The sequence below is a fragment of the Solenopsis invicta genome, chromosome 12 (assembly GCF_016802725.1).
Source record: "Solenopsis invicta isolate M01_SB chromosome 12, UNIL_Sinv_3.0, whole genome shotgun sequence".
NCBI classification, from domain to species: domain Eukaryota; kingdom Metazoa; phylum Arthropoda; class Insecta; order Hymenoptera; family Formicidae; genus Solenopsis; species Solenopsis invicta.
The window spans coordinates 14,381,617-14,398,486 of record NC_052675.1 but is presented as its reverse complement, the minus strand read 5'-3'; the positions used below and the strand labels follow the sequence as shown (position 1 = coordinate 14,398,486).

Below are 16,870 nucleotides of genomic sequence, written 5' to 3'. Positions count from 1 at the left end.
GCATGACGAAAATATAAATTAAATATTGCGTGATAAAATATAAATATAAAGCAATAACATAAACTGCGCCGATTAATAACAATCACTTGATGGTTATAAAAAGTAACAAGTTTCTTACGAAATATTGGATCATCGGAAACACAATCACGAAAATTCTACTTTTGACCTCACCGTTAACAACAGAATACACAAATTGAGCAGTCAAACAAGTCGCACTGACAGCCTATACGATATAGCATTTGCGTTTGTACAATTTACCATGTAACTACTTAGAAACTGCAAATAGGTTACATTGAGTATTAGACCATATTGGGTACAGTTACCTTACAATCTACAGGCAAACACAATAAGCGAAATTATATGTGTTAACGTGTGTAACATCTATTAGAAAGCCTTCGGGTAATTGAATGGCTCATGCCCTGAAAGATCGCGTAGATATATTGTAAAATTTAAACACATGCTAGCTTATCTCGCAAATGTACACACAGAAAAATATCAGTTTATGTGAAAAAAGCGATTTTTTAATTATACAGCTTTTTTCTTTTAAGTAATGTGTGTCTTTAGAAAGGACATTTACTCGATAATAATCTTGAAATACACTCATCATTTGTTTGAAACAAGTGATATTTATTTAAAATAAACTTTTGTGTACGCACACAAAAATATATATCTGAATTAAGTAAATATTACTTGTTTCACATATTTCATAAGTTCATATATTCGCAAATCTATCATAAATTCATCAGAAGCATCAAATTTATACAAAATATATTCTGAAACTTAGTAACTTAATACTTCAATCACGAATATTAAGCTAAAACAAAAATTCGATTTGCTTATTTTTTATTTTGACTTTATTTCGATACAGTTTTATAATATTCTTCGAAAGGGTATAAATTCTTTCTTTAAGTATATGACAATGAACTTTGCTAAAATTTGTGATAAGTATATTTTAAGATAATTATCAAGAAAATATTCTTTGTTAAAGATTACTTTTAATTACTAAAAGAAAAATAAATAAAGTGATTGCTTTTTTGGTCTCTTTTCTAGAATTGATATTTTTCTGTGCACTCTCTTTCTCTTGTGATATAAAAGAAATTGCGCGTTTTCACGACGAACCGGTTGAAGTTTAGAGAAAATGCGTTTATTGAAAACCAAATCGCCGGGACGCTCGACTTAAATGTCTTGACTTGAACCTTGACGACAACGTTTATATCTGGGTCACTGAGATTTCAGGTTTTCTTAATGCAAAAGCAATGCCATCGGCGTAATAAACGTCTGGCGAAATGATGTACGGTACAGCCTTACGGCGTCGCGGGACTGCCTTAAATGGATAGAACGACTTCGTCGACATCCCGGGAAAGAGCGTATTCGGGTACAGATACGATCGGATTGCGCATAATCGATACCGTGCAGTCTTTTATCGGTCTTAAATTGTAAACCGTCAAAAGATGCGATTGTGATCTCCCTTCTCATTTTTTTCTATCCGTTCATACATTTATACGACAGGTATTGTTTAGCCATTTGTGCAATCTCGCTTTTATCGAGCTCACGAGTTTTACGGGCATTCGTGTGGCAATCGCTAATGCCCAATGCAGTTTCACGGGTCGTTGCATTTAGTAGATACGTACCGTCGCCGGTAAGGCAGATGACTGAGGATAAACCACTCGCTAAACCACTGCGGCCTGACAATTACCTACCTCGACTACTTCGGCGGCTTTCCTGCGTTAACGCCTAACGATAATTCTGTTTTTAGTAGATGTTATTTGCTATTGTTTCGAATATCTTTTTAAAAAGCAATTTATCTACTTCGTTCTGATTATTCATTTTTATATCAATCACATATTCATTATAATTTATGTAACTGTATAGTTTTAAAATATCTTGGCATTAGTATGTCCACCTCTCAATAATTACCTTATTGAATTTAATTTTAATACGTACATAACTTGAAAATTATTTATGTTTATATGGAACATCGTATAAATGATATAAACTGTCAAATCAAGAATTTACGTATAATTTGCATCTTTCTTTCGAATTCTTTTAATTCTTACGTTCTGCGTGAACGTTTTCTATAATTTTCCTACTGAATTATATTGTACATGATTTTAATTTTTGTGATCCAAATAAAATTTCAAATAAAATTTAAATTTTTGTGAAAAGAATATAAAGATCGTTTCATCTAATTAAAATTTCGTACATAACTATCAGTCAAAGTACCACAAATTTTCTGTGCAAGCTTTATACGATAATTTATAGTAAAATAATACATTCGAGTTCAATGTATAATAATAGTCGCCATATTATTTCAAATAACGGCTGTCTCTTTTTTTTACATCTGTATAACTGTGGATACTTACCTCGTCACAGGCAGCGCATCTTGGCTTAAGTTGTTCCGCATAATGCCTCTCGCAGAAAAGCATATCGTCGTGCACGCAATAAGCGAGATCGACCAGGAGCTCTTTGCAATCCGCGCATCTGAAACACGTCGGATGATAGAGGAGACCCAGTTTGCTGGCTGACACAGCGAGGCTGCCGTATTTCAGGGACGATTCGCACACGCCGCACTCCTGAAAGACAAAAGCCTGGATATTAGAAACTTCGACGCTGCATCGACACGGATTCGTTTGCTACTCGAAATTAATTTCAATCCTATGTCAAGCTTCGTTACCCTACTTTGTGGAAAGATCTCATTTTGCGGTTGGTCAGAGATTCTTGTGTCGAAACTTTTTTCTATTACATAAAATATTAATTTTCAGGAATTTTTTTAACTTGCACAGACAGCACGATATTTATTCATAATGATAAATATTCATAAATATTTATTACTGTTTAGAAGAAAATCGCCAATACTGGCCTACCCCTCTTAAAGCGGCACCCCCGCTAGCTTCTCGGAAACTAAACACTATAATAATATTAATAAAAAACATGGTTTACTTAAATAATTAAAGAAATAAAAACTTGAAGTTTATATATTCATGGCTTTTTTCTATACAAAATTTACTAAAAACAAATTCTTGAAAAATGAAAATAAAATTTGCTTGATTTTCTCTTGCAAATTGCAATTGTAACAATATTGAGTATATATTGATAATATTAGATAATTTTACACGTTTGTAGTTTCCTAAAATTGTTTTGTTTATATTTTTCTTTTTCATATTTTCTTTCTAATGAGGTTTGAAACAAACTTGCTATGCAGTATAAAGTATCTCTTCATGAGAATAGAAAATACTACAAAATCTTCAATAGTATTGACAGATATTTTATGCATTTAATTACACTTTTTTTAATACCTTAAGATAGGAAAAATAGAACGCGACAGATCCACTAATAAGATGCCAAGTAGCATAAAATAGGAAAGTTTATTTCTAGTCTTTTCATTTAATCAATTTTGTTGTTTAATATATAAAAATATATTTATATTATTACCCAGCTTATTAATTTATTTTATGATTAACAGGTGTTAATGAGACCTTATGAGACCATCTCTGAATTTGCCAGTATCAATTTTGGAGTGCAATTTTTCAGATGTTCCTTTTGGATTATATATTGCAAAAATATTATTCATTACAAAATATAAAATAAAATATTATAAAAATGGGGCTGTACCGTCTGATAAGATATTTTTTAGTTTGTATTTATATTATTAAAGTTTTATTTTTAGTTTTTGTTTGAAAAATATTATCCAAAAACAAAATGGGATGCCAATATTAATAACTTTCCTCTATATTTTTAAATATTATATAAATATTTTACGTGAAGGAAATAATCATAAAATCTTTATTCATGTGTCATTAAAATGTAAATCAAATCTTATATAATAATTATAATAAGTAAAAAATGAGTATTTATAGTAATAGTTTGTACATATTATTTTTCTGAAATATTTATTAAAAATGCGCTTTTACCACAATGTTTATAATAAATATATTTTTTTAATTTATTGAAATTTAAGATAAATCTTTATGATCTGTTCAATCTAAAATCATAAAAATATTCATGAAATATTCCGATAAATTCAAATAATAGTACAAAAAATTTAAATAATTATTATAAATATTTTGCATGTATTTTATAAATATTGTATGTTGTCTAATTGTAAGTGTTACTGAAAGTCGAAAGCTCTATACTCACGAGATCTCTTTCGAGGACTTCTTGTATGCTACCGATATCCAAGGCGATCTCATTCCTAGCGGCCATGAAATCATCAGCGCTGCTGGCATGTTTGGGATCCAAGTGGCGACAGTAAGCCCTTGCTAGATCCTGTTTAGGCAACTGGATCGCCAATTGACGATCTCTATGCCGTTCACCGGGCGTGCCGAGTCTTGGTACAGCGATTTCCGGTAACATTGAGAAATATTCTTCCACCTATAAAAAATAATTTGTCAGTTTTAATTACATAAACCGCATTGAAGAAATAGGTAAAAATAAGAAAGAAATATATAGAAAGATATAGGTTTTGTGGAATAACGTACTGAAGAAATTGTAGAAAGAGAAAAGTATACATATGTTTTCAACTTGATATGGGTACTCTTCATACTATGTATTCTTCACTGCGATGAGAAGGTTTTGGTAATATTTTAATAATAAATAATTTATTATAGCTGAGAGGTTCAAATTACGGAGTAAAGACTTTATTAAGTACGTTAAAAAAGTAATGAAAAATTAATAGAAAGGGGGTTGATAAATGTTAATTAGCCATTAAATTTAAGATACGAATGTATCTTAATTTTGTATGGATATGTGTGGTTAAGAAAGAGAGAGAGAGTTTATACTGTAAACTAAGTCTATTCTTGGGAAAAAAAGTTGAAGTAAATAAATATTCCAATTACATAAGCATTTCTCCACTTGTGAATGCTAATAAAATTTCTTGTAAATGCTAATAATAAAAGTGCGAATATATATGAACAAGTATTTTGATCTTTTGTTAGAGTCAGAATATAAACTGCGGAATATAACCTTCCAAAGAATATCGCTTTTTTTTTAACTTTTATATGAAAAATCATCACGATTCTCTTACGTCAATGCTGCTTTCAGCAAGAAGACGTGTAAACAATGTATGCGATGGAGTTTCAATATCGCGCACTGAGCATCGAAAACATCGTAAATGCATCACGGTGCTGATCGGCCGCAAGTGGTTCGCACTCGTAAAAAAAAAGAAAAAAAGAACGTGAAGAGCGTCTGTAATAAAGCACACCGGCGATGATAAAGACCAGTTCGAAGCCGTAAAGCTTCGCACCGGGATTTTTTGAAAAATATTGAAGGTTGGCCGCACGCCAGGATTCTCGTCGGCCGTCATACGTCTCGCACGTCTATTTCGCTATGCACGCTTCGCTCCTACCTTTCCTCCGCCCACAACCACCCGTTATTATCCCATTCGCTTCACAATATAAACCGCAAACGGTCGTTTAGGGAAACCACCTTTGTCAGCTTAGCGGATTCTGTCCGTGCGCGAACGATGACGCATTTTGCGATATTCAGAGATTAGAATTGTGATAAGCACAATTATATCAAATTAGAAAATAAAGAATGAGAATAATTTCATAAAAAATAAAGATAAGATAAACGCTTTGGGTGCTTGGGATATGAGAACGTGAATATTGAGTCGAAACGGAATCAGAGAATCTTCAAAGAGTATTTAAAGAATCGTTTATTTGATGGTGCAAAAAACCGAGAAAGAGAATGAAAGGAAAGTTTTACGCGATTTATGAACTCTTCTGCAAGCATTGATTTAAAAGAGCGCAGGAACAGTGAAACACTTCACTTTCTACATAGCAACCTGTTGATACTTCTTTGGGTATGTACACATAATTTATATCAATTATGTATAATTTTTTAATGCTCGTTTTTAATACAAAAATATAAAGAGAACAAGGGAGAATGCTTCTGTAAAGGACAAAGAAAAAGCCTCACCTTATGCGATGGAAGTCCGGGAGGTACCCAAGCGAGACCTCTTTCTCTGGCATCCACGCCGATAGGTCCGTTCGACTCGTCGCCCTTAAGTCCCAAACGGGATCTGACGGACACCCATTCTTCGTGACAGACATCGTGGGCCTCGCGCGGACACTTGCAGCTAGTGCAGTTCTTTCTGCAAGAAAAAAAATATTGTTATTGGGAATCAGCTTCTCAGCATGCACAAACTTTTCCATTATTCATGACAAACCGACGTATCCAGGATTTGCTTGGAGAAGGGGGGATTAACAATTAACACATAAACTGTTAACAGCAATTGTTTGCGTTAACGAATTACTTTTTTTGATATTTTAGTATTCATTATTTTTTTCCTGAAGAAAATATAGGCAAAATACAATTATTAAATGAAAACAAAATATGTAGATTATTTCTTCTATTATTTCTTCTATTATTAGATTATTTCTTGTTATTATTGCATACAAAATACGATCATTCTCCTAGGAGAAAGAATTTAAAAAAGAATATAAAATGACCTGCTGTATGAGAAAGATTGCTAAGAATTATTAGAAATGTGATAGAATTAAGTAAAATGAAAAGGAGAAATTGTTGAAAAGGCAAGTGAAGTTATTTGATAAAATTTACAAAATTAAAAGATTATGCGGCGATTTTTTTCCAAAATGATTTAACACATGTTCAGAATTCACAATAATGTCTCTATGAATCGACATAACGACTTTTCTGTCATTGAGTTACATAAATAACTTTTTAATCACTTCAAGGATGAAAACGCGGGTTCTTTCGGGAGAAGCAATAAATACTAGTAGTCGTAACAGAGAGAAAATACAATATTTTACACCATAAAAAAAATTTACTCAGAGTCAAAACTAAAGTTGTATTTTGTAATTAAAAATGAAGTAAAATAAATAAATAATTTCGTGGGAGTTCGTCGAACTCTCCAAACTGGATATGCCTATACAGATGTAGATAAACTCGATTTAATTACAGAAAGAAAAAGATTATTATATGTGAGCGACTCAATTAAAGCCTTTCGATTAAATCTCTTTCGTTTAGGACGTCTAGGAAGAGGTTCTCTGATAAATATTTGCTGCGAGTCATTCATTAACTTCAGACGCGCTGTGATGAAGTATCCAATAAACTTTTATTACCGTTATATGTTGCGCACGTGCACCGATAATCACATTATTAGGCCGAGTGCTAACAATTCTTTTTTTAATTTTGGAATGTGTGTTATATTTTTTTTTTATTTCTACAGCGACGCTTTTATTTGTCATTTTGCTGCATGCAACTCTTAAACGATCGCGAATAACTTTGCGACAATTATCGTCATTTACTAATTACTGTGCATTGTCACAGAGCTAAACGCCACTGACGTGTTAATTTATTAAGTAAAGTGTAGTGGAATATTAATAAGATGTCACACGCTATTTTTCAGCTATAATGAAACCTATTGACATTACATTGTGTTTCGCTACATAAAGTTTTTATTGGGACACAATTAGAGCTTTAGGATTAATTTTCGATACATAATGACTAAACAATAATCTTCTTTCTCTATATAATTTAGATTATGTTCATATTATAAATAAATATTTTGGAAAGTTGCCGACACTGATTTTATACATTCGTAGCTTTTTATAGTCGAGCAGTGCAATCCTGTGTCATCTGCAATGTGTGCTTTGTTGGGAAACAGTCATAAAAAGGTGAGGGCAGTAAATGTCGTCCACTGCGTCGAAAAATTACGAGAATGTAAAAAGTTGCTAAAGATCGAAAAATAGATTTGAATAAACATTAAAAAAAGAATTATTACCGTATTATAAAATATAAATAACTACATGAAGAATGCGTTGCAGAATCGTTCTGCAATTGTATCTTATTCACGATTTCTCATTTGCAACAACGCCGATGGATCGATTGACGAATAGCCCTGCGCACAGACGCAACCGATTAGCATAAGTAATACATAATATTTGTAGCGAGGTGTGCGAAAGATATCAATATCCATATGTACGTAGCGCGTGGGTGTGACAGGAAACTTTTATACTGGCGAAAAGAGCGTGCGAGAGGCACCGGATCGATACCAGTACTACCGTATCGAACGGCGATCGTATAATCAAGGGGATGCATTTGCGCCGGACATTTATCGCGGCTTTACCGCACCCTTCCGGATGTCGATTCCAAGGCCGTCGAGACCCTTGCCGCTAATGCGCGAGGGAGACCTTCTCTCGCAGCTATATCAATGTCCCTCGTACGCGATAGCAGTCGGATAAGGACTTGGATTATCGCGTAGGTAAGTATTTATCCTTTTCCTTTTTATTCCTGTGCTTCTTGTCTTTAAGACCCATTTGTGCAAAAAAACACTTGCTGCAAATTAACATTTGGCATTTAACAGTAATTTATATATATATTCCGGCCTCATTTTATTCAAAATACAAATTTATAATTAGCTTTTATCGGAATTATATCAATTTTATATTATGGGAATATTAATTTCATTTTGAACGTATGACATATTTTTGTCTCCATAAACACACGTTGTTACTTGAATTGTAAGTTGCATATATAAATGATCAATGAACATTTCATTGTGTTTAATCTACGTTTGATTTTTTTTTTGTTTTTATATCTTTCGGTTAAAGAAATTTATATAGTTTTTACGTTTGTTATATTCTTAATCATTATTATATATTAAATATATTTGTACATATTTTGTATATAATAAAAATATATTATATGATAAAATATATAATGAATGTAATAAAAGTAAGATAAACATCTTAATGATATTTACACCAAAAATTATTAATCTCAAACTCTTTCGATATAATATTAAAATTTAATTGTAATTTTTAAGTATTTAAAATTATAATTAAATTTTAATATAAAAAGACATTTTTAAGATTAATACAGACATGTTTTTGTGCAAGGATATAAGTATCTACATGCCTGTTCACTAGATCGTTTATCTTAATCTGTTTTATAGAATACATTTTTTTAATTGTAGTTTTAGAGCTTTCTATTTGTCTAGGGCATTTGAAGCTTGTATCTAAAATTTTAGAATCAATAAAGGACAGAAGAGTAGCACATAAAAATGCTGAATGTCAAGGACGATTCTTATCGTGGGAAGCGTCTCTGGAGGCATATCATCGGCGATTTCCGTAATGTCACGTTGATAATGTCAATCGTACAATTATCTTATTTGCCAGCGAACCGTAACTCGCGGTCTCACGAGAAATCCTGGAAAGCTATAAAAAAAAAAAAATCCTCGTAGATCCTGGAAGGCGTGCATTCGTTTGTTCCTTTCCCCGTTGCCCTCGTTACAACCCGACTTAATTTTATGCCTTGTCGAACGCGTTCCGATATTTTACGCGAGGTTGGGTGCAAATTAATGTTGACGCCTCGTTAATTCGGCGGACGTATGTTATACTTGCACGTGGATCGTAATTCACTCCGAACTCACGTCGGCGATCGCTGCCCGTGTATACACTTATACCCGCCGTCATTGATCGCAAACACATAACGCTCGCGAAATTATTTCTTTATTTTTAACTCTTACCTAGTTATGGCAAAAAACAAAACCGAACAGTGAGTCATGGGTATGAGTGAAGAGATACATATGATGCGCGAAGCGTTTCACTGAATTTATGTGGCATCTATTTTTTTGTCATTTCCTATTTTTAAAGGCCCATAAATTTGGCAGCGAATTTTGGCAGACGTGAACTGTACCTTAACCTTTTTTTTTTTATGCAAGAGTTTATGCGGAATTACCTTCTTGCGCAACATTTTTAGGAATTCATTATTTGCGTATGATAATGTATCTTCTGGCATGTATCCGGTTTACTTTATGATTCAATAATCGAGACTTAAGAGCATCAAAGAGGAATTTTATTTCGGGATCATATCAGATATCGATATGGCGAATTAATTTTACAAGTGGGAGGCGTGACGCGCGGAATAGCGCGATAAATTTCACGTGAAATTCTTCTTCTTTTTTTACAGAGGCGTAAAACATGTCGGGAACGCGCAAAGAAGAAAAAGCGCGAAAGTCGAAAGAGCAGGAGAAACGCCGTGCCATGCCGTCGACTTTTATATTAACGTGGCTAAGCACAGAGAAAAAACAAAAAGGGGGAAAACGAAAAGCATTTCTCGCGTTATAACAGGATTGGAATGTAATTAATACTGATATTAGAGGAAAAACGCTATTTTTGTAATGTTAGTTAGGAAATTATACATAGGACTGATGATAAGCTTCAGCATCTTGGATAATAAGAGGACGGCGCAACGATAAGAAGAAGCAGGAGAAGCTGCGTGCTTGATAAAATCTGGTTCGCAAGCAAACGTGGCAGCGTGAAAAATCAACTTCGTTAACCTACAAACGTAGTCCAACATAAATCATTCGGTTGGGTTTGGCTTGGCGCTGCTTGCCCGCCGTTTTCCATCGTAAAGCACTGCGGAAACTGTTAGCGGCTTCGCCTAATAGATACTAACGGCAGCTAATTGCGTTTGCTCTATATTCACTGAACATTAGCGACCTCCTAAAAACCGGTTGATGGGTCGGATCATGTGAGATCTTTCGCAAACAATTCCGAGTCAATAAAATCAAAAGATTGGCTTGATTAAAGTTCTTCCAAAAAAAGCGTGTCTGCTCTTTCTTCAGATTATTGAGAAAAAGGATCTTTATTAGTAAAGTTTATCGCTGAAAGAATTTTCAAGCTGCGATTACAAATTACGAATTGATTTTTATATTCTGCCTTGCTGATTTTATGTTAAATAGTTTGATGGATAAAAAGATCAAACTCAGTCGTCACAAATTATCGTTATATTATATCCATGTTAAAATCACACATGTGTCATATTACATTGATATTGTTGACTGAGAAATTTTAACATAGACATAACATAGATATAACATAGACGTAACGTAGATATAATATAACAATGATCAGTGCCGACCGGAAAGTTTCTCTTGCATTGCGCGATATTTTTCGACAAAATTGTTTTAAATATGACAAATCTAAAATTCGATGCGTTATGAACACGATATATTGAAGGTTCTCCTCGAATGCGTTAATAACATGATCTAGATTCACAACTGTACACTCATTTTTATTCGCACGAGCGTTATGTATTAAATCAGGCGTATCATCAATCGCCAACATGCAATTACCTAACGATCAGCTCAAACAGCTCGAACTGGTCGAAGACCTTGCAGTAGAGATGAAGCACCCGGACGCAGGCCCACTTCATGCCGGGCCACGGAGCCAGGCTGAGATCCAGGCCGTCCTCGAGGGGACACTTGCCGATCGCCAAACTTCGCCGGAGTTCCGCGCCGGTGATGGTCGGGTATCGATTCTTCCGGTCCAGCATCGGGTTCCGTCTGCGTGCCTGCAGCGGCTCCGCGGAATTGGGGATAAGGCCCCGCTTGATCTCCGCGCCGGACAGAGTTGGATAACGGTCTCGCCGTTCCAAGGACGAGGTCTTCCGATAGAAGTCCTTTTCCGGAACGGACGGACACCTGGTGCGCGTCGCAGTGGACTCGAAAAGGGGCGGGCTCATGGGCCGTTTCTTCGGCTCCGGTATACGGACGCGGACGTCCTGCGGCTCGGCGCCGGGCGTCGGCACGCATGACACCCGCACCTCCATCTTCGGGCCCTCCTGGCTCGCGGGCCCCTTCGGGCTCATCCTCGTCGGGCCCGAGTTCGGTCCCGAAAGCAAGGTCGGCGTCGTGTGACGCCTCTTCAGTCGCTCGTTCAGGGTGCCGACTCGGCAATCGCCGTCATGGCTCCTGGATTTCCTTCCTCGTCGCTTTCATTTTCTTCATCGTCATCTTCGAGGATGCTAATTTCTTTAGAAATTGAGTCTGTTTACGTTGGTCAATCAATGTGCGTTATTTCCGAAACAAGCGAAATAGTTTATGGTAGCACGAAAGATGTTGTTTGGTGATGATCTTCGAGAAGGTGTTACGATTATTCTTAGTCCAGTTTGTTTTAATTAAAAGTTGATAGTCATTGAAGTGGTCTGTTATTAAAAACGTGGCGATGATCACGTACTCGAACGAAACAAGCTTATAGCTGGGGATAGAAAAATTTATACATTATCCTGTACTTGGCAATGTGTCCTGTATGATACACTAATATTTTACGTAATTTATTACTTCTAGTTTACAGTTGTAATATGTTCTTAACTTCTTACAAATAATGTCTTTTAAAAATTATCCTCTTTTTGTAAAACTTTTTAATTTTAAATGAAATACGTCTTTTACGCTTTAAATGATAAACGTAAAACGTTGAGACACATTTTATCTTCTAAAAATATTTCCGGATTAAAAATCGAATTAATATTGAAGATTAAAGAAAATTGAGCATTATAATGGATACCGCACATGCAAACATTGCAAGTTACTTGTGAAAGTAGAAAAGAGAATGGAGTGCAAATGCGAAAAGTGTGGCCGCATTAGCTGGATGCAGAATACATCGTAAACTGGGAATACTCCAAGTAAGTCGAGCACACCTACAGACTCGTGTTCCGCGTGAGATAATCTGGTTTATCTCCTCGCGTTAAACGAGACGCGCGGACATCATAACGCAAACACCGCGTCGGCGTCACACATCTCGTGAGCGTTGTTTATAATTTAGGCAAATCGATATTCACGGTTTATTTTACGATCGGCGGTGAGTGGGTGCCGGCTGTCTTCGCGAAAATAATTGCAGCGTGCCTCTATGCGCACGTCGCGTCGTCGTCGTGCCGTGGATGCACGACGGACAGGCGAAACGCGGGCGCTCGCCCGCTCGCTCGCGCGGCCACGCGCGTACATACATATCGTTGAATTTATTTTCATTGCGGAAATCGCCGCGATTCACAGTCGTCCGGTTATTTATAGTGAGGAAAGATCGTCGGCCCCTCGTCCCGCTCGAACGCGAGGCGAAAAAGGATGCTCCGGAGGAGCAGAGATCGAATCCCCCCCTTGACATCAAAGAAATCGAATATCGTCAGTCACGAGACTGACTACTGGCCAAGTTAATAAGTCGTTTATTTGACGTTTCGAGGGCAGCCTCGTTTGATCGGTTTCATCTTCTCTCTCTCTCTCTCTTTCTCTTTCTGATACTAAAACGTGCATTTCCGATAAACCGATCTGGTTGAGTACATTAAATTGCATACATAAAGATACCTAGATAGTAGAGTAGAAAATATCTTGTATTTATGTTAAAAACGTTCCTTAAAATTTTTGTGTTGAATTTTTAACATACCCGAGTGTTGATTTAATAGAATTTGATTTAAATCGTGTTAAATTGATATTGAATATTTCTTAGTGTCAAAATATTAAATTCATGCATAAATGAAAAAATAACATAAAAATAATGTAATTTTGAAACATTAATTATAAGATAAATGAATAAAATGTGTCAACATATTATAAATTATTTTTACAAATTAAATTTATAAATTACCTTTTTTTAAAATTATAAATTAATTCTACTGAAGAAATATACTTCCACAATTTATTTCCAAATTTATCAAAGTGTTAATTTAGTACATAATATTTATGTTATTTTCTAACATAGTCATCTTCTGTTAATTTACACAAAAATTTGAGTGGACCGTTTAGAACATATACTCGTAATATATATTAAATTTAACGCAAGTTTTTCAACTGTGTATAAAATATTGTCAAATAAATCTGATTTTAAAATTCTGATTAATTTTGTATTTATTAATTTAACTCTCTGTTATTTTTAAAATATTCATAATTAATTTTATTTTCTGATAATTAATGAATATTTATTAAAACAATTACATTAATGATAAGAATTGATTTGTCCGACATGCATTTCTATAATGTGTTTTAAAACTTCTTTTTTTTCAAGATGTCTTGAAACAAGTATTTTGTTACCCATCAAATATATGTTTATTATCCAGGTGTATCAAACACTAATATCAGACTTCGAATAATTTTTAAAAACGCACGCATCAGCTCGTGAAGCTAATCTTTCGATCGATACGCGCGATCGACTTGCCAGGGCGGATTTTAAAGAACGCATTTACGATTGCATGTGGTTTCTCATGTATGCGTTAAGCGAATAATAATCGAAGTGCCATACGCTGTCCGACTGACAGATTATCCCGATAAATCTGACAGTGAAGATAGCGGAACGCGGTCGGCTTCTCGTATCGTCCGACTTTGATTTGTCCAAAAAAAGTAGAAATAAATTTTTAGACGCCCATAATGAAATTTCGAGTGGGAACGTATCGATGAACATCGATAATTTCTTGCGATTTTACATTAAATTAAAAGCTGCCAGAAATAACAGATAACTCCTACAGAAAAATTATTAATTTAAATTGATAATATCATTTCTTTAACTTGGTTCTTCTAAATTGAAGTGAAAATACATTTGAGGAAAATAAAAACTTATTTGATTTCAAGAAATTATTAGCCTTTTTCAAAGTAAATAAATTTTATGTTGATATTGAATTTAATTTAAACAAATGATTTTTTAATTCAAAGAAAGTACTGACAAAAATGTAAGAGATAATTAAAAATCTGGATTTAAAAATATATTTCTTTTATTTGAAAAAAGATTTGCGTTGTATAATTAATTCTAATAAAAGAAACAATCAAAAAATTTCTTCAAATAAAAGAAATCTTTCTTTAACCGTATAGCAAAGCACAAATTTTTTTGACTCGAAGAAACTTTTCTCCGGGTAAATATTTTATATACCAATAAATTATTTCATAATTTTTATAAAATATTGAGTTTAACATTTAAATATTAATATAAAATTTTTATTCAATATAATACTTAATGTAAAATAATTTACACGATTAAAGTGACTGTTAACGATGACATATGTAGTACTTTGATGATTCAATTAGGAACCGATGTAAGAATGCGACCAAAAGAATGCAAACTTTTCGATGTTGACATTTTTCACGTGATTCGCGGAAATGCATTAGCACGAATTGCTATTTTTGCACAATTCTGTTGCACGCGCTGAATAAAACATGCCGGCCGGCGTCGATGAAAACTATATAAAAGAGATTGACGTAAGTAAGAGGAGGCGGTAACTCTACGCGGGGCGCGCACCGACCGAATTAATGGATTACTATAATCGAGAGTAATGACGTTTGTTTAATAGGGGCACGCTTTTCCATCGCGGAAACGGCTTTACCTGGAAAACAGCTATTTCGCCCGCAGGTGAATCATCGCGGTGGAAAGGGTGCCCGTTAGTCAGTCACAGATTCGCTCTGCCAAGAGCAAAATCTAAAACTAGGACTCCCGGCACGTCTTGACACATGTGCGGGACAATAATTGTTATTATGATCATCCGCGAAATGTAGCACACATCGCTACTCAAATGCGACAAAAGAAAAGAAGAAACAGTTGCAGCTTCCCTTTCTCGTAAATAGAAAGAAGTTATGCTTGCCTATGAGAAATATATTTAACCATGCAGAACAAACGTGAAGTTACGATATAAATAAATACTTTAACATAAATAAAAAGAAAAAAAAAGAAGAGAAGCTTTCGCGACACGATAGTTCCATTGTAATCTAGGAAAACATTCTTGAAATATTTTTTTGTGGGTCACAAGTTCATAGATCGCTCGCTGCGGACGGCGGTACGTAAATTGCTCGGTTGAACTACTGACAGCTGGTGTCACGACGCGGAAGAAGGCGCCCGGAAGCTTTCGACTAGCACAACATCGCCGCCGACAAGTCGACCGAGGATCGGAGGCCGCGCGGCTAATAGCTATTAATTAGATAAATGCACGCTATATATAAGCGCCAGTAAAAGTCCTCGGCGGAAATAGACGCAATAACGCACGATAAAACGCAGCCTCACGCGTCTCGCACGAAATATCTCGGGTGTTCCCGTAAAATGAAACGAGGGGGGAAAGTCGCGGTGTCTGACTAAGCGCGTCTCCCTTCTCACTACTACCGCTTTATGCGCTACAAATAGAAGAAACTGACCGGGTAATCGAGATAATCGTCGCGGTGAGGATAAATGGCGGCTGTTTTATTTTCTGACGATCCTTTGACGTTACAGTGACAATGTATCTGTTTGAAATTCGCTTCCGTTACATTACATTAAATTCTGCTGGCGATTTTTAACAGTGACAGCTGGGAGGTTTTCGTTTCGCCAAGAGACCAAATAGTTTCTAGTTTGTAGAAACTAATGTCTTCTACACTGTTGAAAATTCCCCGGGACGAGGGGGCTCGTGTCCATTTCCAATGTGGATTAACTTTAATCTCAGTTTAACTCGCTCTTTATCTTTTTTTTTTAATTTTTAGAACTAGAAAAGGATAAGGAGTAAATTAAACCGAGATCAAAATCAATCTACGTTGACTGAGAGACATTAATGAAAAAAGATATATTCTGCATCCAATAACGAGTTAAGAAAAAGATTTCTCTACACGATTTCTTCGAACGCTTTGTCAAACGATGTTTCGTATTTATCGAAATAAACAGATGCTAAGTGATTCAAAAATACTGAATAATTCCGATTGATAAACTCGTATCTATACCAGAACTGTCACGAGTTATGTTAAGACTGAAGCCGACCTCGTGAAGACAAGTACACGCACACACACACACACACACACACACACACATACAATTGCTCAGGCAATCTCTCAAGCTGTAATTATATCGCATACGACGTATATACTCTGTAATTAAGTTCTCCAACTAGCTGCCACTGTGCATCTGTCACGGATCCCGAGACCGCGAACGAACAATCAAGCCTTTCTCAACGTCACTGTCATTTTTCTCCGGAACCACCGATCGCGAGCTGTAAGATTTCCTTCCGACAATGGATCTAGGGAAGATCGACGCACGGCCCGGCACGAAGAGACGCGACGAAACTATGCCACGCGCGTCACGTAAGAGTGCATCCGCAAGAGGAGCGTGCTTCAAACTGGCGCCATGCGGTTCGA

General features: G+C 35.3%; 1 protein-coding gene across 7 annotated transcripts in view; it reads right to left on the bottom strand.

The window, feature by feature from the left end:
• LOC105196933 (four and a half LIM domains protein 2) overlaps nucleotides 1-16,870 on the bottom strand; it is a 153,913-nt gene that overhangs the window by 47,513 nt on the left and 89,530 nt on the right. For 6 of the 7 annotated variants that reach the window (XM_011163096.3, XM_039455960.1, XM_011163097.3 and 3 more), the window contains 3 exons: nucleotides 5,917-6,091; nucleotides 4,138-4,371; nucleotides 2,364-2,573 (listed from right to left, as the gene is read on the bottom strand). In XM_011163096.3, the coding sequence (XP_011161398.1) occupies nucleotides 2,364-2,573; nucleotides 4,138-4,371; nucleotides 5,917-6,091 (619 nt within the window). Of the gene's footprint in view, nucleotides 1-2,363; nucleotides 2,574-4,137; nucleotides 4,372-5,916; nucleotides 6,092-11,101; nucleotides 11,632-16,870 lie in introns of those variants that run through there. The other variant, XM_011163099.3, reaches the window with a different exon arrangement.